Source organism: Amblyraja radiata, chromosome 6 (genome assembly GCF_010909765.2).
Source record: "Amblyraja radiata isolate CabotCenter1 chromosome 6, sAmbRad1.1.pri, whole genome shotgun sequence".
In the NCBI taxonomy this organism is placed as follows: Eukaryota; Metazoa; Chordata; class Chondrichthyes; order Rajiformes; family Rajidae; genus Amblyraja; species Amblyraja radiata.
The window spans coordinates 35,672,162-35,696,596 of record NC_045961.1 but is presented as its reverse complement, the minus strand read 5'-3'; the positions used below and the strand labels follow the sequence as shown (position 1 = coordinate 35,696,596).

Here is a 24,435-nt window from a genome sequence, read left to right as displayed (position 1 = left end):
AAAAAGTAGTAAACACTGCCCAGTCCATCATCGGCTCCGACCTCCCTTCCATCGAGGGGATCTATCGCAGTCGCTGCCTCAAAAAGGCTGGCATCATCATCAAGGACCCACACCATCCTGGCCACACACTCATCTCCCCGCTACCTTCAGGTAGGAGGTACAGGAGCCTGAAGACTGCAACGACCAGGTTCAGGAATAGCTACCTCCCCACAGCCATCAGGTTATTAAACTTGGCTCGGACAAAACTCTGAACATTAATAGCCTATTATCTGTTATTTGCACTTTATCAGTTAATTTATTAATGTGTGTATATATTTATATAATGGTATATGGACACACTGATCTGTTCTGTAGTCATGCCTGCTATGTTCTGTTGTGCTAAAGCAAAGCAAGAATTTCATTGTCCTATCAGGGACACATGACAATAAACTCTCTTGAATCTTGAATCTCTTGACTTGGAACGTCACCCATTCCTTGTATCCAGAGATGCTGTCTGTTACTCCAGAATTTTGTGTCTATCTACAATAAAGTTTGTGATGCACGCACATAAACACAAGACAAGGCTGATGCAACTAACCATGTATAATCACGATGTGAAATCAATAACTGTCTCCTTATAGCTCAAGAATGGGTTATATATATTATTGGATGGAAAGTAATCTGGAAAGATAGGTAAGGGAAAGTAAGAGGCAGATTGACAATTTTTGTTTTTAACTATTTTTGTGAAATGAAAATTGCTGGCTAATAAATACATGATTGAAAAGGGGGTTTGAAAGTGGCTGTGTACTGTAGCCAAGTAAGGGCATTGCGTCCTTGGGAATATTTCACCAGTCACCATGGCTGGGCTGTATGACATCATGACTTCCTCTGGGTCATTTTAAGTAAAGGCAGAAGTGATATAGGGGATGAATATAACATATATATTACGTATGTGAAGTCGCAAAATTAAATAAACCAATGTCGTGTTTGGTGGGGGAGGAAATTGACAATGAAAGCAGCTTGTTTCAACTCCACTCCCGCACCCGTGTGTGGTTTAATTCTATTCCCACCAACCGTGTGTTTTAACCCCACTCCCGCACCCCCACGTGATACTGACGTCATCCTGCACCCAGCGCAGACCGCCAGCCAATCACCGTGGGAGCACCGCGCCGTGGAGGCGACCAATCAGCTGTCGTACTTTGCGGGCCGTCACAATGCCTGCTCGAGTCAGCGAATGAAAAGCCGCGACCTCACGCTCGTCACGATGGCAACCAATGGGTTCTGGTCGTCATCGCCGCCCATTGTGACGCCGATGAATAGGTTAACGGGGCGCCGCCGCCATTTTGCACGAGGAGCGGTGAGGGAGCGGCGGTGCCGAGCGGCCGAGGGCAGTTTAGTTTAGTGTCGTTTCGGCCTGGTTTTAGGAAGCATTTCCGAACCATGCGTAGATTTAGATAGTGACTGCGTCCTTTTTATTAAGGGGAAAACTTTTTTTCCGATATTTAAGAGCTCTCAGTGAACGGAAATAATTTTAATTTAAAACGCAGCGATGGCGGAAGACACGGCGAAGGCGGACGCGTGTAAAGAGTACCTGTCGTCGTTGGAAGACCTAACTTTCAACAGCAAGCCTCACATCAACAATCTGACCATCCTGGCCGAAGAGAACCTGAAGTACTCGCCGGAAATCGTCAAGTTAATCGAAGCGCAAATATCCAAGGTTTTTAAAATCAGTTTTTTTTTGTTTTTATTTTATTTTTTCGAAGAAAAAATAATTGGGAATGTTTTTTTTAATTTGAGAGAGGAGTCTGTGTCCAGGAGGACCGGTTGAAACGCCCGCTGGCTGAGGTAATGCTGGTCAAGATGGCGGCGGCGGCGGCGACGGTCGGGCGGAGGGGATGGGCCGACTGGCGCACCAAGGCCGCCCGCCCGCCAGCCCGCTCTCCCTCCTCGTCTGCCCGCAGTCTTCCCCGCCCGACAAGGAGCCGCCGACGCACCCTCCCACCACTGGCGTCGGGCGGCTTTCCATCCATTTTATTTTAAAGATAAGATTTCCTCCGGCAAGTTAAGCCAACTACAGCAAACGGGACCTCCATGTGTCATCCCCTCCCCGTCTTTCTTCCCCCCTCCAGCCTCCCCCACCCCCTCCAGCCTCCCCACCCCCTCCAGCCTCCCCCCCCCCCCCCCCCCTCCAGCCTACCCCCCCCACCCCCTCCACCTCCCCCCCACCCCTCCAGCCTCCACCTCCAGCCCTCCAGCCTCCAGCCTCCCCCCCACTCCCCCAGTCTTCCCCCACCCCCCAGTCTTTCCCCACACCCCCCAATCCAATCTTCCCCCACCCCCATCCAATCTTCCCAACAAACCCCCATCCAATCTTCCACCACCGCGCCCCCATCCAATCTTCCCCCACCACCCCATCCAATCTTCCCCCACCCCCCATCCAATCTTCCCTTACCCCCCCCCCATCCAATCTTCGCCCACCCCCCCCAGCCGAATCTTCCCCCACCCCCACCCAGTCCAATCTTCCCCCACCCCCCCATCCAATCTTCCCCACCCCCATCCAATCTTCCCCCACCCCCCTCCTAATCTTCCCCCACCCCCCATCCAATCTTCCCACACCCCCCATCCAATCTTCCCCCATCCCCCCCATCCAATCTTCCCCCACCCCCATCCAATCTTCCCCCACCCCCCATCCAATCTTCCCCCACCCCCCCCATCCAATCTTCCCCCACCCCCATCCAATCTTCCTCCCACCCCCATCCAATCTTCCCCCACCCCCCCATCCAATCCCCCCCCCCCCCATCCAATCTTCCCCCACCCCCCCCCCATCCAATCTTCCCCCCACCCCCCCATCCAATCTTCCCCCACCTCCCCCCCATCCAATCTCCCCCCCCCCATCCAATCTTCCCCCACCCCCCCCCCCCATCCAATCTTCCCACCCAACCCCCCTCCAGCCTTCCCCCACCTCCCCTCCAATCTCTCTCTCCCCCCCCCCCCCCCCCATCCAGTCTTCTTTCCCCTCCCCTCCTGCCTCCAATCCCTACCCAGGCAGTGTTTGAGTACACAGCCCGGTGTGTTTCCTGGAGCCGGAGGCTGCCCGACCTCAGTTCGGGTGATTGGCTTGTCGCAGCGGCTCAGGGCGGGGGAGGGTTGGGACAGGGAGCGGCCTCTGTACCCAGGGCCGTTGAGTGTACAATTATTTCGTAGATCTGTTAAGGTCCGGCGTGTTTAAGTTAAATGTTTCCAGTGTTAGGCCGTTGTGTAGTTTACATTTTAGTATCCCCGCAGAGGTTGCATTTTGCCGCCTCTTTAAATTACTGTCTTAATCGTCATTAGATTTAGTTAAGCGTTTCTTGCCTTTACATTACGCGTTAATGTTTTATGACGTAGTGAGATTGAACAAAAACAAGTGTCGGGAGGGGGGACTTCTCTGTAACTGGGCCAGACGTAATTTGCTTCCCTTTAAAAACAAAATAAAGGATATTTATTATTTAATGTTTTTAATGGCGGTGACCTGTTTTAATGGTTTTGAAAAGTTGCTAATAAAGAAAATGAAATACGTTCTTTTGTCTTATTTATTTCAGACTTACAAGGTTTTTATTACAGTTATTGGTATTCTGTTCAGGAGCACACTAATCACAAAACTGAATGCTTATGTTAACGCTGTAAATAGGGATTGGTAGCCTTCTAAAATCAATACAATGTAAATATGACAATTAAATTGAGGGACCAATGCAGATTTTCAACTTTTAAACATGAGATATGTTCAGTAAGTAATTTGATGTTTGTCATAAGTTTTTTTTAAACCACAGTCCGTAGGATTTGGCTAATCTGGGTCCATTGCTTTGATCATCAAATTCTACCATATATACTTCCCGTGTTAATTTAGCATAGCAACATGTCTAATTACTGTTGTCCATTTCAATCTCACTTAGTTTCGCAGTAATTGGGTTTTACTTAAAAGTAAGTGTAGACTTTTTTTACATACTGCTGATATTTCCTACCACATAATTATGGCCTGATGGAATGCATAACTAAAAACTATACATTTGGAATTTGCTGTATTGTATCATAATGATGATTTGAAGGGTGACATTTTCACTTCAATTGCCTTAATCAGCTTTGGCAATCAATTAAAGCACGAGTTAAGGCCCCCATTAGAAAAGTCGTGGGGCATTCCTTCTGATTGTGCTTAATTAAATATGCGCACATTTATAGAAGCAAATGCACAATGCTGCTTATGATGCTGTGACTCAAGCATTCAGTTTTATGATCTCGGTTTTCAAGCATGTTGCTGGGCAAAATTCAGTACTGTCTGCTGCTCATGCTGTTGTGGATATACTCAGCATATTGGGTGGTGCCGATCCAGAGTTTACATCACAGTTTTTCATTTTTAACACAATGCCCGTGTCACATATGGCCTAACTCCCATCACTGATTTAGTTTTGGAAATTATCTAGTATGACCTGATTGTTCAGGGATATATTAAACTAGTATTGGCTTAGGGCCTTGCATGCCCCAAGATTCAGCCTGTTTAGACCATCATCCCTTCAGTATATTGTTGAAGTAGCTTGGAATATTGAAGCAGATTATAGATAATTTCTGTCTTCGGGACAGTACATTTTTCTTATTCACCCGTATCCTAAACTTAACTACATTGGTTATGTAGCTAGTTGACCTCTTGACATTCAACACAACATTAAGCCTATTAAAAAATATATATGCTCGTCATTTATCAGAAGCGTTGTTTGTCCCCAATGCATTTTTCCTTCACATGTTCCTGTTCCCTGTGCTTGTTCCAGATATTCAGTTTCTTTTCCCCTCCACTATTAATTGAGGAAGCAAAATAGTGTGGTTTTCCATATACATGAATCATTTCGGCAGTAAAACCGGATAGTTGGAAGAACAAAATATAAATGCTGAAAAATAACACTTCACAGTTTCAGTCGGGTTGCAATTGGCGGGTATCACGATTTACAACATACATACCTGTGGCTTCAAAAAATTTGATAAAATCAACACTAAATCAAATGGTGTGCTAATAAATTGGTGCTTGTTCTATTTCAATCATTTGAGTCATTTCTTTGTGTAGAGGGAAATGATTTTCATTAAAAGTTGAGACATTAGGTGAACTGAAGCAGGTCATGTTCAAAGGTAGTAATGGTTAATTTTTATTTTGTAATTATGTAAGGAATTGACACTGGAGGCTTTCTATTTAGAGCCCCAGACTGGTTTAATTTGGATACAATTTTCTGTTTGATTAAACTTGAGTGATATAGAAAATTAAATTTAGGTGGGAAACATTGGCAGTAACGTTAAAATTATTAGCATTGTTTTAAAGGTCTCTTTTACCTGGCCACTATTGTTACTCACCAATTGTTGCTACAATTTAAACACAGCATATCCTCTAACGTTTTTCAGAACTAATATTGAACTTAGATTCTGATTCCTGAAGTCATGTTGGTGCAATGATAGTGGACCTGTATGTAGGTAGTATAAGTAAATCAATATACAATATAGAGAAAATTACACAGAGGCTTAGTTGTAGCCAGTTTCATTATTTATAGCAGTTAGCAAATCATTGACTAAAAATGTAAAATTGCTCCTTTGCTTGTATTTTACATCCAGTATTATCAGAGCATTAAGGAGCACACGTTCAAACCTTGTGCAATGCGCAGCCACATATATAGTAAAGAAATTTCAAATTGTGAATTCAGATCCTTTTACGTAGTAGTGCATCTTAATACAAGGACTTTTAAGATGTGGATGACGAATTTAACTGCATTTGAAAATTATTTAATTGTCTTGGAATTCATATTGGCTAGTCTGGATCTTTGTGGGCTTCACTTTTTTTTAAAGCTACATTGCAAAAATTGCAAGAAAATGGACTTTCAATCTCCATAAATCTGTCACCCCATGCCAATATCACGTTAGTAATCAATGTGAGATCACACCCACATTTCACCTGATAATCGCCAAATAAAAGTTCCATTAGTAAGTCATACATAATTATTAATATTCAATCTACAGTGCCATCAGAGTATTCTAGCATGCTCAGATGTATTTTTTTTCCTAGAAAAAAGTGTAGCGTGTGTGATTTGATTTTTTTTTTGGTGGGAAGAGTAGGGCAATTGGTTAGAATTGCACATTTGGTTCTGATGTGTAGGCATTGGGCTTTTCATCTCTAGAGTATCGCTCAGTATATATCCGTTCTGCGCAATGCAGGTATACAATGCAAGCGTTGGCTTGGCTCACTCGGCTTCTGAGTGAACTGAAAGGGCTGCATGTACATTTGGTCTCAACATTGACATGACAAAAAAACTGAAGATGGAAGATCCAAATTTGTTCTTTCCCATTACACTAGGCTTGAAGTTAGGTGGGCTACGATTGGCACACAAAAGATGGGGAAATTTACTTGTTACTTTAGGAAAATTGGTGATGGTAGCAAAATTTGGAATGGCATTGACATTCCAAGTACGCAGCACTTGGGGATGCGCGTTCTGACCATGAAAGTTGTCAGTGCCTTAAGAACAGATATTAAATACTAAAAGTATAAGATGGATGTCAAGCACTTTTTTATCCAAAACAGAATTACAAAACATTTGAAAGATTGAGAGAAGATTTGAATCAGTAACGGGTGCATTAAAATAATTGTTTTCATTGCGACACGGTTAATAATATGTACCATTAAAGGAATCCCTTTGCACTGGTTGCTTTATTCTTCTTCTCACCTATTATTTCATTAAAACAAATTAAATCTGGGAACAATTTTACATGTTTAGTAATGTAAATGGCTGACTTTGCAAGCAATTAATTACAAACTGCCAGATTATGTTAAATGCATGAGTTTCTATTTTCATAAGTTCAGAGGTGGATTTTTATTTTTTTGCTTTTGGCCTTTCTGGAATGATAACTGACAGTTAACGTTGGAACTGCATTTACTGCAGTAACTCAACTGAAGAATGGCTGGCAACTTATTCCTTGTCCCAACCAGTAAGTTGCTGATGATTGGAAAACCTTTGAAGATCTGCTTTGAAGCAAAGTACGTGGAAACAAGCAGTTAAAGGCTTATGTACTCATGAATATGGGCATCATGAAACTGTTCCGAGATTGAAAGATTCCTTTGAGTATTTGGCAACAACCAAATCCTGAAGTACAGCATTCTGGAACAGTTTTCACTTAAGTGCAAACCCTCCCGAGTTTGTATGTCATTGAACTTCTTTAAAAAAAAAATTGCTTTATTCTATTAATTTTTCTGTTTTTCCTAATATTCTGAGTTTTCCTATTGCTGCAGGCCCCAGTTTCAGAGAAGCTTCCAGTAATGTACCTCATGGATTCCATTGTGAAGAATGTTGGAGGAAGCTATATCACACTCTTTGCTCAAAACTTAGGTGTTACATTTTCTAGTGTTTTTGAAAAGGTACCTATAATTTTGTCTTTAGAATATATATGTATATATTTGCTTCTGTTTTGGTAACTAAATGTCACTGGATTTGCTGATGAAAGGTATGTATGCTTATGAAGTTGGAATGCATTAACATGTTAATCCCATATCCAGATTTACATTGGTACTCTTCAGAATTGATCTGCGGTTAAAATGACAGTGTTGGAAGGCAGAGAAAAGGGATTTTCAATTATTTAAAAACAGATTATATGAAATCTTTATAGAGGTAGGCAAGCCATCAGATTTTTTTCTGCACACAAAACCACAAATGAACAAACATTACCAAGCTGATATGAAACGCTTCTTCCTTATTCATTTTAAACCATTGACTCCTCTGACTTGGTAAATTCCAAAGTTATTTTCATAGCAACGTACTAAATCTAATTACCCTTAAAATTAGTTTGATTTTTGGAGCTATCGTTCCCCATTTTTTTAAAATTGTCCATTAACACAGCATGAATGAAGACTGGTTTAACACCACTAGATGCTTTGAAAGTTTGTTTTTCTAAAGAGAGGATATTTGTTAGCTCTGAAGATGGGTCTCAACCCAAAATGTCACCTATTACTTTTCTCCAGAGATGCTGTCAGACCCGTTGACTTCTCCAGTTTTTTGTATTTATTTGTTAGCTCTCGCTTGCTTTTCCATACTGCAGCAATCTGCCAAGCATTTGTGTTTTTTTAATTCATTACAAAATAATGTGGCTTTTTTGTACTGTATCGTGATTTATGAATGCAGTCTGATTTGCAGTTATTTTTCATTCTTTGAGGAACAAGAATTTTATTCGCAGGCAATGCAACCAGCCACTTCGTATTTTAGGGCCACTACCCATATTCATGCTCCCTGGTTGGCGGCAGTCTACTTTGAAACCCAACCTGCTGGTGCAGAAACAGTGAATTTACCATTTCCCACAAGCAAGTTATGATTTGAATGAGCTTTCCTTTTTTCATGATGAATATTTTCATGTCCATATGACCAGGAACTGAAGGTTTTTATTTTGTGTCTCACCTAAATTTATTCTTGGTTCCAGACGTAGGCCAATGGATTGGTGTTATATTGGCAGATGCTCTCCGTTCACCAGGCTGCTTTTCCAGTTAGGAGCTGATAAATCCAATTGAAATTAGCTTCCATTTCATTAACATCAGATTCAGTGATAGTGTCGACAGCAAAATCACATTTTGAAATTCTGTTTTTGAATGTTTGACTATAGACATGGATGGCTTTGCAAATAAAATAAGTTTTAAATTGTTTCGTACTGTGCAATGTTTTTCCCAAGGCAATCTTTGCATGACTAAAGGAAAGCTTGTATTTTGTATGTTTTTGCATGGTTACAAGTCAAAATCAATAAGGTTGACTATCCCTGCAATTAGTTACTTAGCTATACTTGGGGGGGGGGGGGGGGGGGGGGGGAGGAGAATAGTGTTAATGAAACAGTCTTACCCAAAATAGCATGCTTTCAAAATAGTTTAATTGGATCTTTCAACTGTCAACTGTCAACATATTAGCTAAGTGAAGGAGTGCATAAATGTCACAGAATTCGCCTCCTTTTAGTACTGCAACAGTTAACCTTGTGATTTATTCTGTTCGGTATGTTTATAAGAATGTATAAAGGCATAACACTTATAAAGTTGGATAATTGTTTTGTTCATAGGTGGATGAGAGCACTAGAAAAAGTTTGTTTAAATTGCGCTCTACATGGGATGATATGTTTCAACTGACGAAACTTTATGCCTTAGACGTCAAAGTCAACAAACTAGATCCTGCATGGCCTATTAAGCCGTTACCACCAAATGTGAACAGTTCAAGTATTCATGTAAATCCCAAGTTTTTAAATAGATCGGTAAGTGTTAAAGGAATCTCACCTCTATAAGGAAAGAATAACAGCATATGTTTCTCATCTGAGTTGGATTAACAAGCTTGGCAATATTAAACCATGAGAGTAAATAAAGAAAATTTGCAAAATGTTGTGGAGTTTCTCTTATTTTTGTCAGCATTTCTTCTTATACCAGTTTCCATGGAGAATTGTAGAATGTTCTGGCCGTAACAACTTTTTCCTTGCTCGTAGCTTGAAGAACCCAGCACCTCAAGCTCTGCAGTTGCTCCTGTTAACTCAGCCAAACAAAACATTACTGAGTCACAGAAAAACGTAACACAGGAGCAAGAGCAGTTTATAAGACAACAACTGTTAGCAAAACAAAAGCAGTTACTTGAGTTACAGCAGAAGAAGTTGGAGCTGGAATTAGAACAGACAAAAGCACAGCTGGTAAGTTTACATACTAATCACTAAATATTACATTTCAGTTTTGAATAGCTGAAAGAGTTGAAGTAAGGTGGAGATTAATTTTCCCAAACTGGAATTTTACTTTCGATAATAAAAGTATTCTGGCAACCAGAATCTTAAAGCTTGATTTTCTTTAGCAGAAATGCATTTTGTTTGTTTGTTAGCACTTACATTTGTCACAGAGCCATAAACCTGTGGGTCGGCTGACAGTCTTCACCAACGACTTATAAACATTCTTAATTCAGCATTACAATTTTCCAAATGTAATGATTGATTATGTCTGAAAAATCAAAATTTCTCTATCTTGCATTACTTTGGCCAACTGTCATGGGGAATAAACACAAAAAGCTGGAGTAACTCAGTGGGCCAGGCAGCATCTCTGGAGAGAAGGAATTGGTGATGTTTTGAGTCGAGACCCTTCAGACTACTCAGGGGAAAGGGAAGAGAGATAAAGAACAACGAAAGAAAGATATGCAAAAAAAGATGATAAAGGAATCAGGCCATTGTTTTAAGGAATATTCTAACGGGCACTAACATGCATCAGCAGCACTTAGAAGTCAGATCTAAACAAGGTCATATAAATAAGTGAAGTAACTCAGTGCAATTTTAGTAAATTGTTTTGATAGAAGAGCACTTGCTCAATGTGAGTAATGCCTCGTACTGGTGCATCTTTTTGTTTACTGACTGCACATCAACTAAGATCCATTTTCTGATTTGTTAGGTAAAACTTAATTTTAACTTAAACTTAAAATTAATTATAATTGTTAGGTAAAACTTAATTTTAACTTAAACTTAAAATTAAACATAACATACATTCATATCATGAATTGGTTTGCATCTCTGGTGCATTGGGAAAAACCTGGTTAACGAGCAAGGAGAGTGATTTTCCCTCAGTTGAAAGTGCCAATAAAATTCTGGGTGTTACATTGTTTTTTACAAGTATCTTCAATGCAACAAAGAATATTTTTCAGCCTTAAATTATAAAAAATTTACATCGGACACTGGAAATAATTGGTAACATTTCTTATGAAACGAGGGAATCCTCGAATAACTTGATAAATTATTGAGAATCTGCCCAGATCTGCAAAGCTTGTGTTTTTCTTTCATTGGGACCTTCTGTAAAGGTGATAACAAAAACATCAGGTTAAAGTACCTTATTCCCAAAGCTTTGATAGTTATAGTCTTACAGCGTGGAAACAGGCCATTTGGCCCAACTTGCCGACACAGGCCAATATGTCCCATCTACACTAGTCCCACCTGCCTGCGTTTGGCCCATATCCCTCTAAACCTGTCCAATCCATGTACCTGTCTAAATGTTGCTATAGTACCTACCTCAACTACTGCCTCCAGTAGCTCGTTCCATACACCCACCACCCTTTGTATGAAAAAGTTACCCCATACGCTCCTATTAAATGTTTTCCCCCTTAAGTCGATGTCCTCTGGTTCTTGATTCCTCCGGTTTGGGGAAGTGACATTCTGCCTCTAACCAATCTATTTCTCATGATTTTGAACACCTATAGGATCACCCCTCATCTTCCTGCGCTCCAAGGATTAGAGTCCTAGCCTGCTCAACCTCTCCCGATAGCTCAGGCCTTTGAGTTCTGGCAACATCCACGTAAATCTTCTCCACGCGATCTACCTGTGATGCCACTTTCAATCAACTGTATCTGTACTAGATCCCTCTGGTCTACAACATTCCGCAGAGCCATACAGCTCACTGTGCAGGCCCTGCCCACGTTAGACATTCCAGAATGTAGCGCCTCACATTTCTCCATTAAATTCCATCAACCATTTCTCAGTCACCAGCCCAACTGATTAAGATCCTGCACCAATTTTTGACAACCATCTATCAACAACACTTGTGTCACCTGCAAACTTGCTAACCATGCCATGTACGTTCTCATCCAAATCATTGATATAGATGACAAACGGTATTGGGCCCAGCACTGAACCCCGAGGCACACCACTATTCACAGTTCTTTACATTCAAAATTTATCCTTCAATAGAATTGAAGGATAAATTACTTGAAACGTTGTTGGAGCAATTTAAAAGTGAAAGTGCCCAGCAGAATGCAGTCAGCGCCACCTCTGTTTGATCCTGACCTCCAATGCTGTCTGAGGTTTGCTTGTTCTCTCTGTGGCTTGGTGGTTTTCCCTCGGTGAGACTTCCTCAGATCCCCAAAACATGGGTGTTGGTAGATTAATTACTCCCCGTGTGTAGATGTTGTACATTTTTGGTTATAGTTGGTGTGAATGTGGGGAGAATAAATTGGATTGGGGGAAGGATTTGCATTAAAATTGGTACGATGGATGGCGTGGATTCAATGGGCCGATTTCCATGATATATCCTCGGGCCCTAATTCAACCAACAAACTTAAATAAGTAATTCAGGATCATCTGTGGGGAGAGAAAGTTATATTTTGAAATGATGACCTTTCAATATATGCCAGATGTAGCAGTGGCAAAACTGGTTTGTCATATGCCATTATTTTCTTATTCTGCTATATGCTCCATTATATAACTGATAGATTTGGGCAATATGCAACAGCTTCCCATTGCAGAAAGCAGTATGCAAATGCAGAAAGACATTTTCTGGGCCGAAATCCCTATATAGTAAGGCAGTCCTAATTATCCCAGTGTACATTTTTATGAATCGGTGTGATAGAAACATAGAAAATAGGTGCAGGAATAGGCCATTCTGCCCTTCGAGCCTGCACCGCCATTCAATATGATCATGGCTGATCCTCCAACTCGGTATCCTGTACCTGCCTTCTCTCCATACCCCATGACCCCTTTAGCCACAAGGGTCACATCTAACTCCCTCTTAAATATAGTCAATGAATTGGCCTCGACTACATTATGTGGCAGAAAATTCCAGAGATTCACCACTCTCTGTGTAAAAAATGTTTTTCTCATCTCAGTCCTAAAAGATTTCCCCTTTATCCTTAAACTGTGACCCCTTGTTGTGGACTTACCCAACATCGGGAACAATCTTCCTGCATCTAGCCTGTCCAACTCCTTAAGAATTTTGTAAGTTTCTATAAGATCCCCCCTCAATCTTCTAAATTCTAGCGAGTACAAGCCGAGTCTGTCCAGTCTTTCTTCATATGACAGTCCTGACATCCCAGGAATCAGTCTGGTGAACCTTCTCTGTACTCCCTCTATGGCAAGAATGTCCTTCCTCAGATTAGGAGACCAAAACTGTACGCAATACTCCAGGTGTGGTCTCACCAAGACCCTGTACAACTGCAGTAGAACCTAACTGCTCCTCTACTCAAATCCTTTTGCTATGAATGCTAACATACCATTCGCTTTCTTCACTGCCAGCTGCACCTGCATGCCTACTTTCAATGACTGGTGTACCATGACACCCAGGTCTCGTTGCATCTCCCCTTTTCCTAATCGGCAACCATTCAGGTAATAGTCTGCTTTGCTGTTTTTGCCAGCAAAGTGGATAACCTCACATTTATCCACATTATACTGCATCTGCCATGCATTTGCCCACTCACCCAGCCTATCCAAGTCACCTTGCAGCCTCCTAGCATCCTCATAGCTAACACTGCCCCCCAGCTTTGTGTTATCCGAAGCATGATGCCTTGCTTACACTGAAACATTGAGAGAAAGAACAGATTGTTGAAATCAATGCTCAAACCTATGCTGCAGTAGTCAGGGAAGACTAGCTAACATTTTAAATTAAACTACATTCTGAAAAAATTAGGCCCAAAATATCCCATATTTTCTTTTAGAGGTACCGACTTGTTTTTCCAATTATAATTTTCTGAATTACTTCTTATTTCAGAAGTTGGAAGTAACTTTTCTAATTGGATGTTGGATACTTAAGCATGTTTGAGAAACTAAAAAAGATAACGCCATTCCAGAATTGAGTTGAAGGTCTCTTAATCCTATTGCTTTTGTAATTGTACATATTTTTTATTTCAGATTGCTTCACTTGCTTCCCAACATCCCATTCCTGATTCAATGGTAACTCTTGGACATGCCAAACAACATGTGCCAATTACAAAAGTTTCTCCCATGCTCTCATCAGGGGCTGGAAAGCCAACGCCAGCTGCAGTCAGACCCTTGCAACAATCAGCTCAGCCAGATAAATTTCAGGCAGCGCATGCCAGTGATACCAAAGCATCAAATAGAGATCCTCGCATAAATAGGTTCAGTCAACAGACAAAAGATTTTGCTAAGAAGGATGGAACATTGCAAACAATGAAACTGGACAAAACTGTAAGCAAGCAAATTAGCCCAGCTAGGGGATCCTCTGAGAAGGCAGCAGTATCAAAACCAGACAAAGATAAGGCCTTTGACAGATCGTTCCGAAAGGAGTCTAAAGTGTCAGAGGGAAAATCTAAAGTGGTTTCACCAGTGAAAAATAAGTCATCTGTTAAAAATGCTAAAAAAGTGGACACTGAGAAGGTAAAAGTAGAAGTTGCAAAGAGAGATCCAAGGTTGCGAAAGTCTTCTCAAGATAAGACTGATAGCAAAGTCGAATCAAAAGAAAGGAGGGCAAATACAGAAAAAAAGGTTGATGAAGATCAGAGTAAAGGAACTGAACGTAAGCCTTCAGTTACAAGAAACAGAACAAGCAGTGGTATGCTGGGAAATGAAATTGAAAGAGATGTTAAATCTGGAGGATTTAATTTCAGATCACATCCTAGATCATCAAGATCACAGTCCCCAAGATCACGATCACCAAAATCACGGTCACCTATAACACGTTCAAGACAACGAAGCAGACTGTCACCCAAAAGGAGACGTATAAGTGTTTCACCGCTTTCCAAAGTGCAGGACAAAGAAAAGGCAGCAATAAGACCCTTATCTGATGAGTATAAACAAAATATTAACTGGGAACATCGAGATCTTAGAAAGAAAGCAAACTTCAAACCAGAAGCAAGAGATTCAAGGAAACCCAAGAGGGTGCGAGATGACAGAAGTCAGGAATCACAAGTGGCACGTCCTGAAAACAGAAATTCTCCCAGAAGCTCCCCTGAGCCAAAAGAGAATGTTGAAAACTGGCATGACCCTCCATCTGCCAAAAGGTGGAAGTCTGGCTGGGAGGAAGCTAAAAGGTAAGCTGGGAATGCTCACAAGGTTAATTTTAGTCTGTACCTTGTTCCAAAGTACACACTAATATATATACACGCACATCCATCGATCGGCACCTGGGGTTCCAGGGCCTTTCTGGATTATCCGCTTCGCAGGACCAACAGGTCACGGCCTCCCAAGTGGAGTCCAACGGTAATGGCATGGTCCGTCTGGTCAGCTGAGTTATTGGCCCAAAAAGTTGGCTTCAGAAGTCGGATATGGGAACAGATCGGCTGAGCCAGAGTTCCTTAGCCTCGGTCGCAGGGAGTAAATTTGACCCACAGTTGGCTATGAGGACGGATCTGCCTGCTCTGGCTCGTGTGCGCTCCTGTGAATTTGTCTGGATTAAAGCTGGTGCCGAACCACCATTTGTTGGAAAATCAGTTGTGGACCTGTGTGTGTGTGTGTTATTTATTGCCCTGCTCCACAATATCCATGGTGTACTTAAATATCATTTGCACTGGATTCCTTTTACCCCTCCTGCCAAACGGAAGTTTTGCACATGTAGAGATTTTCTAAAGCTATATTTTGGGGCATGCACTATCTTAATATTTGACTGCCACTTAGCTATTCAAATCATAAATCCCGTTTGTATTTTGTTCCACCTGTCCTTGTGAAGTTGGGCATTGTTAGCTTAGAAACTGGTGAATCGCCACATGATTTGATAATCTATTTACAATGGTGGAAGAGAGGTATGTAATTCCCATCAATTTTCATTTTTGTAGTGTCTGTGTGGAGCAGGGCAATAAATAACGCACGCACGCACGCACACACACAGGTCCACAACTGATTTTCAAACAACTGGTGGTTCGGCACCAGCTTTAATCCAGACAAATTTACAGGATTATCCGTTTGGCTGGACCAACAGGTCACGGCCTCCAAGTGTTCATAGATGACATGGACTAATTGCTTTGACTGAATGGTTTTGATTTTTGTTGTTGTTAACCAGTCTTGTTTTCCCCCAGCCTATTTTACCACGTCACCACTTATCTCAAGCTTTCATTTTGAGTTGATATGGATAGAGTGCTTGATAGTTTATGCCAGATTAGCCATACATTTTATTGCGAAACTCTATGCAGTTGTGTTAGACCATTTAAGGTCATCTCGCAACCATGTTTTGCTGGAGTCAATTATAAAAGATGAAATAGCAGCACATTTGGATAGTAGTACCAGGATTGGTCCGAGTCAGCATGGATTTAGGAAGGGGAAGTCATGCTTGACTAATCTTCTGGAATTCTTTGAGGATGTAACTGGGAAAATGGACAAGGGAGAGCCAGTGGATGTAGTGTACCTGGACTTTCAGAAAGCATTTGATAAGGTCCCACATCGGAGATTAGTGGGCAAAATGAGGGCACATGGTATTGGGGGTAGAGTGCTGACATGGATAGAAAATTGGTTGGCAGACAGGAAACAAAGAGTAGCAATAAATGGGTCCCTTTCAGAATGGCAGGCAGTGACTAGTGGGGTACCACAAGGCTTGGTGCTGGGACCGCAGCTATTTACAATATATATTAATGATTTAGATGAAGGGATTAAAAGTAACATTAGCAAATTTTCAGATGACACAAAGCTGGGTGGCAGAACTGTGAGGAGGATGCAGGGTGACTTGGACATGTTGGGTGAGTGGGCAGATGTATGGCAGATGCAGTTTAATGTGGATAAATGTGAGGTTATCCACTTTGGTGGCAAAAAACAGGAAGACAGATTATTATCTAAATTATGTCAAGTTGGGAAAAGGGGAAGTACAATGGGATCTGTTCATCAGTCACTGAAAGTAAGCATGCAGGTACAGCAGGCAGTGAAGAAAGCGAATTGGATGTTGACCTTCATAACAAGAGGAGTTGAGTATAGGAACAACGAGGTCCCTCTGCAGTTGTACATGGCCCTTGTGAGACCACACCTGGAGTATTGTGTGCAGTTTGTGTGCAAATTTGAGGACGGACATTCTTGCTATTGAGGGAGTGTGGCATAGGTTCACACGGTTAATTCCCAGACTGTCATAGAAACATAGAAATTATGTGCAGGAGTAGGCCATTCGGCCCTTCGAGCCTGCACCGCCATTCAATATGATCATGGCTGATCATCCAACTCAGTATCCCGTACCTGCCTTCTCTCCATACCCTCTGATCCCCTTAGCCACAAGGGCCACATCTAACTCCCTCTTAAATATAGCCAATGAACTGGCCTCAACTACCCTCTGTGGCAGGGAGTTCCAGAGATTCACCACTCTCTGTGTGAAAAAAGTTCTTCTCATCTCGGTTTTAAAGGATTTCCCCCTTATCCTTAAGCTGTGACCCCTTGTCCTGGACTTCCCCAACATCGGGAGCAATCTTCCTGCATCTAGCCTGTCCAACCCCTTAAGAATTTTGTATGTCATATGTTGATCGAATGCAGTGCCTGGGCTTGTATACTCTGGAAATTAGAAGGATGACGGGATAATTGAAACATAAAATTATTAAGGGTTTGGACATGCTAGAGGAAGGAAACGTGTTCCTGATGTTGGGGGAGTCCAGACCTAGGGTTTAAGAATAAGGGATAAGCCATTTTGGAGATGAGGAAATATTTTTTCCACATAGCTATCTGAGATTTGTTTTCATGTTTTCTCCACTAGTTTATAGAACCTTGACTGTCGACCTGTTAATCAGATCTCTTTACTCACCCCATCGGAGTACAGTGCAAGGACAATGATTGCCTTGTGCACCACCACCTCAAGTAGCTTTCACATCGAATTGATCATCCTTTGTGTTTTTTGTCAACCGCATCTTGACACGTTCCCTTTTCGTCAGACAGTGAGTCTTTCTTTCCTCCTCCAACCACTCTTTGCAGCATTTTTCCATGCAACTGCAGATGATGCAGCCCACCTTTTACCTTATAACGTCCTATTATCCAGGTACATTCAGTTCTTTCTTTAAGCAGTGGCTCACTGCAGCGTAATTAATTGTATTCAGTGCTTACAACGTGGTGTCCTCTTCATTGGAGAAATCTAATGCAAAATATGATGACCTCTGGACAATCCCTATTTTAGCCATCCCTACCCCCTTGATTCTAATTGAAAACTGATTTGTTGCTTTCTGACTGTCTTCAACCTGAAAAATCAGCTCTCTCTTTCTATTGATGTTTGACGTGTCATGCACGGCAAGTATTTAACGCCGTTATTTCAGTTATTCCACTAGTATGTTTACGTGCACATCCATTATTGATTTTGTACTTTTCAGAATTGTTGATATGATGGCAGTTGGAAAGCAAAGGCACTATCACCTTCATTCTATTGATCATAGACCAGTTAGATGTACATCTGTAGTGGGGAAGATGCTTGAGTCGATTATTAAAGATGTAATAGCAGCGCATTTGGAAAGCAGTGACAGGATCGGTCAAAGTCAGCAATGGGTTTATGAAGGGGAAATCATGCTTGACTAATCTGGAATTTTATGAGGATGTAACAAGTAGAATGGATAAGGGAGAACCAGTGGATGTGGTGTATCTGGTCTTTCAAAATGCCTTTGACAAGGTCCCACACAAGAGATTAGTGTACAAAAGTAGAACACATGGTATTGGGGGTATGGTATTGACATGGATAGAGAACTGGTTGGCAGACAGGAAGCAAAGAGTAGGAATTAACGGGTCCTTTTCAGAATGGCAGGCCGTGACTACTGCGGTGCCGCAAGGCTCAGTGCTGGGATCCCGGTTATTTACAATATATATTAATGATTTAGACAAGGGAATTAAATGTAACATCTCCAAGTTTGCGGATGACACAAAGCTAGGTGGCAGTGTGAGCTGCGAGGAGGATGCTATGAGAGGCTGCAGGGTGACTTGGATAGGTTAGGTGAGTGGGCAGATGCATGGCAGTTGCAGTATAATGTGGATAAATGTGAGGTTATCCTCTTTGGTGACAAGAACAAGGCGGCAGATTATTACCTGAATGGTGTCAGATTAGGAAAAGGTGAGGTGCAACGAGACCTGGGTGTCTTATACATCAGTCACTGAAAGTAAGTAAAAGGTACACAAAATTGCTGGGGAAACTCAGCGGGTGCAGCAGCATCTATGGAGCGAAGGAAATAGGCGACGTTTCGGGCCGAAACCCTTCGGCCCGAAATGTCGCCTATTTCCTTCGCTCCATAGATGCTGCTGCACCCGCTGAGTTTCCCCAGCAATTTTGTGTACCTTCGATATTCCAGCATCTGCAGTTCCCTTTTGAACACTGAAAGTAAGCATGCAGGTTCAATAGACAGTGAAGAAAGCTTATGGCATGTTGGCCTTCATTGCGAGAGGATTTGAGTTCAGGAGCAAGGATGTCCTTCTGCAGTTGTACAGGACCCTGGTGAGACTGCACCTGGAGTATTTTGTGCAGTTTTGGTTTCCTAATTTGAGGAAGGACATTCTTACTATTGAGGGAGTGCAGCGTAGATTCACCAGGTTAATTCCCGTGATGGCGGGACTGACATATGAAAGAATGGGTCGACTGGGCTTGTATTCACTGGAATTTAGGACGAGAGGGGATCTTATAGAAACATATAACATTCTTAAGTGATTGGACAGGCTAGATGCAGGAAAAATTTTCACAATGTTGGGGGAGTCCAGAACCAGGGGTTACAGTTTAAGAATAAGCTGTAGGCCATTTCGGACTGAGATGAGGTAAAACGTTTTCACCCAGAGAGTTGTGAATCTGGAATTCTCTGCAACAGAAGGCAGTGGAGGCCAATTCATGAGATGTTTTCAAGAGAGTTAGATTTAGCTGTTAGGGCTAACGGAATCAGGGACATGGGGGGAAAAGCAGGAACGGGGTACTGATTTTGTATGATCAGCCATGACGGGTTGGCTTGATCGGCCAAATGGACCTCCTGCACCTATTTTCTATGTTTCTATTACTTAGTGGTGATACAGGATTTGGGATTTCCTTTTATTTTACACAATAAGCCAAAAATCTACATATATATCCAGGTTGTACAACGTACTAGATATGATCTGATGCAAACAGACAAGGAAATGTGTACACAGCTGGGCATCCAAAACTTAACCTATGTCCCTTTTATGGAATGTGCACATGGGAAGAGGGGTTCAAAAACTTTAAGGGGCAGAGATTGGGTTCTCATTAGATAATGAAGACTAATAGTAATATTAAAATGCTTGCATTTTAGCTTGAAGCAAAAACAGGATACTCCAGCACATACGAAATATACATACCAGAAGGAAGCCCATCCTGGAAATAAAGGAATTCTGTCTCCTCGAACACCACGACAGCAAAGAATGAGTGTTGATGCAAACTTGCAAATCCCCAAAGAATTGACGAATGCTAGCAAGAGAGATTTGTTGAAAAAAGTAGGTGGAAATATATTGGGTTAAATTGGTTTGTCACGTATTGAGTTAAATGGGTTTGCGTTGCGTTTTCCTTCATCCAGCAAGGATACTTTTTTCCATGGTTTATACATCAATTAGAGGGGTGTGGATGGGAGACAATTTGGCTTTTTTCTGCTCTGACCCTGAAGTAAAAAGAGGATCTGCAGAAAAAGGTTGAAGGATTGGTTATGAAGATTGGTTGGGATCAAAATGGATATCAAAGTTTATCCTGCAGTGTCATCCTATCCCAGCACTTCCTTTCCCTGGTATAGCTATCTTCAGGTTATTTGAGTCAAAGACAAAGGAATTATAGAACATTGCATAATACAACTCCTTTGCCCACAATATCTCCCGATCAGGAAAAATTGCACCTCGCATCTCCTTTAAACATTGCTCTTCTCACGTTAAAGCTATGCTCTCTAGTGTTTGCCAGTTCCATTCTGGGCAATAGGTTCTGACTGTTTACCCGATGGAGGGATGTCTTGTATGTGCGATGGACTGGACTGCATCTACAACTATAACTCAATTTTTTGAGCTTGGGCAGAGTTGTTCTCAAACGAAGCTGAGATGCAACCCGACGGTGTGTTTTTTATAGTGCATCTGTAAAACTTCGTAGGAGTCATTGGGGACGTATAGAATTATCTCAGGAAGTTGTGCCTTTGGTGTGCGTTTTTGTGCATCATTGTGTTTACCATGATAGATTGTTAGTAATATTAACGCCAGGGAATGTGAAGTGCTCAACCATTTTCACTTGGGCATCAATGTGCTTGTCACGGCAGATTTTGTGCCATTACCAATCTCTCAAAGCACTTCATGATGATGGATGTCAGAGCCACTCTACAGTAGTCATTAGCGCACACTATCTTACTTTTCTTCGGTACTGGTAATAAAGTGATCTTTTTGAAAGGGGTTGGGATCTAACTCAGAATCAAGCAGTGACAGGTTAAAGATGTCTGAATACCTCTTCCAGATGATCCACACACTTCTGAGTACGTGGCCAGGGGCTCCATTGCTTTCTGTAGATTCACTCTCCATTTCTGCCACACTAACTTTGGGTACAGATGTACCTGTGACTGGTGGGGCAAGGTGGCTGTCCAGGAGTATACCATGAGCTCAATATGTGCCAAAAATGCAGGTCCGACCAGAAAAAAACGAATATTTTGCATTGATTAAGCTGTCTCTATGGTGAACAAATTCCATATTATTTGAATCATTGAAGTGGCTACCCTTTTCAGAAACAATATCTAAGTGCATGTTGCATTCCTTCTCCCACTACTTGATCCATTCTCTTTTTCTCAGTTGAATAATTTCACTTTCAACAGCAGGTTCTTTGAGTTGAAATGCTGCTACACAAGGGAGCAAGGCAATTTCCAATGTTGATCATTTGCATTCCTTTTGGCTAATGCCTGTTAATATAGTATGCAAATATTACAGCCACCCTGGTCTTTTCCCCATGGATTGGGACCTGGGGATCTAAATGATTTGGATGGCTGAACGAGAAGCACATTCAAAACTTTGGCTGTTCAGAATGTTATCGGGAAGCTTGAAATTAAAGCTAGTGCAAATTCAGAAGCTGTTTCCCCACAAAGCAGCTGGGACACAGTTCACAATTTCAAACTAGATTTTTATTAAGGAAGGGTTAAAATCAGATCAACCTTGATCTAATTGAATAGGACTGGCTCAAAAGTTTTAATTCCCAATAACAACACTGAATCTCCAATCCTTTTTGTACTTGTGCCTTTTACTAAGAGTATGCAACTATAGTGGTCACCTCAACCTTTCTCTTCCTGAATGGTTGGACAATTTCAATGGGTTAAAGCAGGGGTCGGCAACCCGGTTCTGCCTTGGGGCCGGGTCCCGGGTCTGTGAGCGGTTGGAGGGCCACATCTATCTCCACAGTTAATAAACATTGACATATATATTTTAAGAAATATTATGTCTACTGAACATAGGAGTTAGATTGAGATACAGGTATTGAAACAACTCTCAAGAATCTTAAGATCAACTTCGCGTTTATTGTGCAAAAACGACGATTTAATTTAAAACAACCATTTAACATAAGCATCAACTACAGTGGAATCAAAATTGCAAAAACAACGATTTAACACCAACACAATTTAACATTAACATCCACTACAGTGGAATCAACATTCCTCACTGTGACGACTGTCTGATGTTCAGACCCTCTCGTCGGGATGATCGAAACTCCGGCGTTGGGACGGATTGCAACACAACAAGAAAGCTTTCCCCCTATTCCCAGCCCCCTTCCCCACATAAAACATACGAAGAAACACCAAAACATACCCTTAACACACACTCAAAACAACAAAAACAGAGAAAGGCCACGACAGGCTGCTTGCGAGACGGCCATTACGGACTCACTCTTCTATGTCTGTTTAAAAAATTAAAAAATACGACTCCGGGCCGGATGCTTGCGGGGGGAAAAATACGCTTGTGGGCCGGATGAGCTTCGGGCCGCATTCGGCCCGTGGGCTGTAGGTTGCCGACCCCTGGGTTAAAGGCTAGTTGTTTTCAGACTCTGTTATTGGATATGCTGGCACATCTATTTTCTGGATTTCCAATTTACATTTTATTGCAATGCTAACACAACAGAATTTCTTGTTTTTGTTTTTCCCCTTGTGGCTTGAGCGAACAATGTAGAGTCGTAGCTTCACAAACTTTCAAATTTGAGATTGGGTTTTTGAATTTGTTTCTTTGATTTTTAATTAATCTGATTAATTCCTTGATTTTTAATTAATCTGATATCCATGTATTCATTTACATTGTGATATCTCTCTAGTACCTGGCTTGGTACAGGTTCAACCGCTATTTTCCTTCCTATGATGAAATGTTTTAAATGTTAAATACTGATGATTTTTTTTCATCTAATCGAGTTTGTTATTGGTTTTAGGCAAATCAACGACTAGCGGCTGCAGAAATAAGTTACGATGAGTTTTTGGTGGTTGCTCATCAAATCAATCAATTGTTCCAATACCAAGAGGAAAAGAATAGGTCTGACGATTGGCAAGCATCCCACGTTTCTCCTAGGAGTTTCAAAACTGAACTGAAGGGAGATTCTCCAACTAGAACCCAAGGTAAAGGCGCATCTTTATCTGAAGCAGAACTGAGCTACCTTGAGCATATGTCTAAATTAAAAAGAACCAGGGTTCAATCAGAACAATCGCTTGATACAGAACTTCGCTGGAAAACAAGAGAGAATCATAAGAAGGATGTATCTGGCGATCTTGGTGTAAGAGAAGGTGATCAAGGAAACAAATCCCCAAATCTGAGCGGCAGCAGGCATGACGTGAGAGGTTCTTTTCAGGAAAGGAAACTTGGAGAAAAAAGAGAGGCAGGTGAGAGTGGGCATCACAGTGAAGGAAGGCATTCAGAAAGAAGAAAACCTTGCGATAAAACTGTGAGACATTCTCCTGTTGGTGATAATAGACAGTTGCATGACAAACATTGTGATCGTGTGTCCCCAGCACATCAGCATACGAACCCTATAGTAGATGAGCGAAACCAAAGTAACACACGTGATAGCAAAAAACACATAGACGAAGCATTGCCAACTAAAAGAAGTTCACCAATTTCTGAAGATCGATACAAAACAGATTCTAATCATGGAATGAGACAACTAGAGCTGACAAGAAATGAACATAAAGATCAGCGGCAAGGGGCACGTCAATCTGAAAGAGATCTGAAAGAATTTGGTCCAAGAGAGAGAGCAGGTAAATTCAGAAGAGTAATTGATAATTCATGGTTATTTCTTTGTTTCCTTGTCACAATTTACATCCATGTCTAATTATGAGCAGGTTGCCCTTACTAATGGGTTTAACCTTCAAAAGTACAGTTTGTTTAAATAGTAGCCACATAATAGTGCGACTCCTTTATTTCCACTAGGTAATATTAACAAAGCAGGTTATTGTTAATGGGATTTGCTCAGCATTCGTTTTGTTCGACTTACCTGTGCTTGCTGTTTAAAAATTATCTTGCGAGGGAAAACTAAGTTTTACTAACCTCGTGGATAAAGGCTTTATTTGTTTTTATAATTCTAGCTAAGGTCAGATAAACCCACCGCAGGAATTGTCAATTCATGTGAAGAGTTTTTGGCATTTCCCCAGAAATGTTTTTCTGACTAAACCATGGACATCATTCCACTTGATTGTAAAAATCACACCTGACACCATGGTTTCCTGGCCATGTTTTCCTCCCATATTTGATGGTATCTGCTTCTGCTGGAGTTATTTGACTGATTTGCATCAGATTTTATCGTGTGAAAGAAAACATTTTTGCCGTGTATTT

The 24,435-nt window shown here is 41.5% G+C and overlaps 1 protein-coding gene across 2 annotated transcripts in view; it reads left to right on the top strand.

The window, feature by feature from the left end:
* The first annotated feature begins 1,305 nt into the window (after positions 1-1,305).
* The window catches only part of pcf11 (PCF11 cleavage and polyadenylation factor subunit), a 36,285-nt gene continuing 13,155 nt past the window's right edge, over positions 1,306-24,435 (top strand). The window contains exons 1-7 of one of the 2 annotated variants that reach the window (XM_033022529.1): positions 1,306-1,696; positions 7,271-7,396; positions 9,070-9,258; positions 9,484-9,681; positions 13,639-14,777; positions 19,932-20,112; positions 23,042-23,861. In XM_033022529.1, coding sequence (XP_032878420.1) covers positions 1,529-1,696; positions 7,271-7,396; positions 9,070-9,258; positions 9,484-9,681; positions 13,639-14,777; positions 19,932-20,112; positions 23,042-23,861 — 2,821 coding nt within the window. In that variant the 5' untranslated portion in view covers positions 1,306-1,528. The remainder of the gene's footprint in view (positions 1,697-7,270; positions 7,397-9,069; positions 9,259-9,483; positions 9,682-13,638; positions 14,778-19,931; positions 20,113-23,041; positions 23,862-24,435) is intronic. The other variant, XM_033022530.1, reaches the window with a different exon arrangement.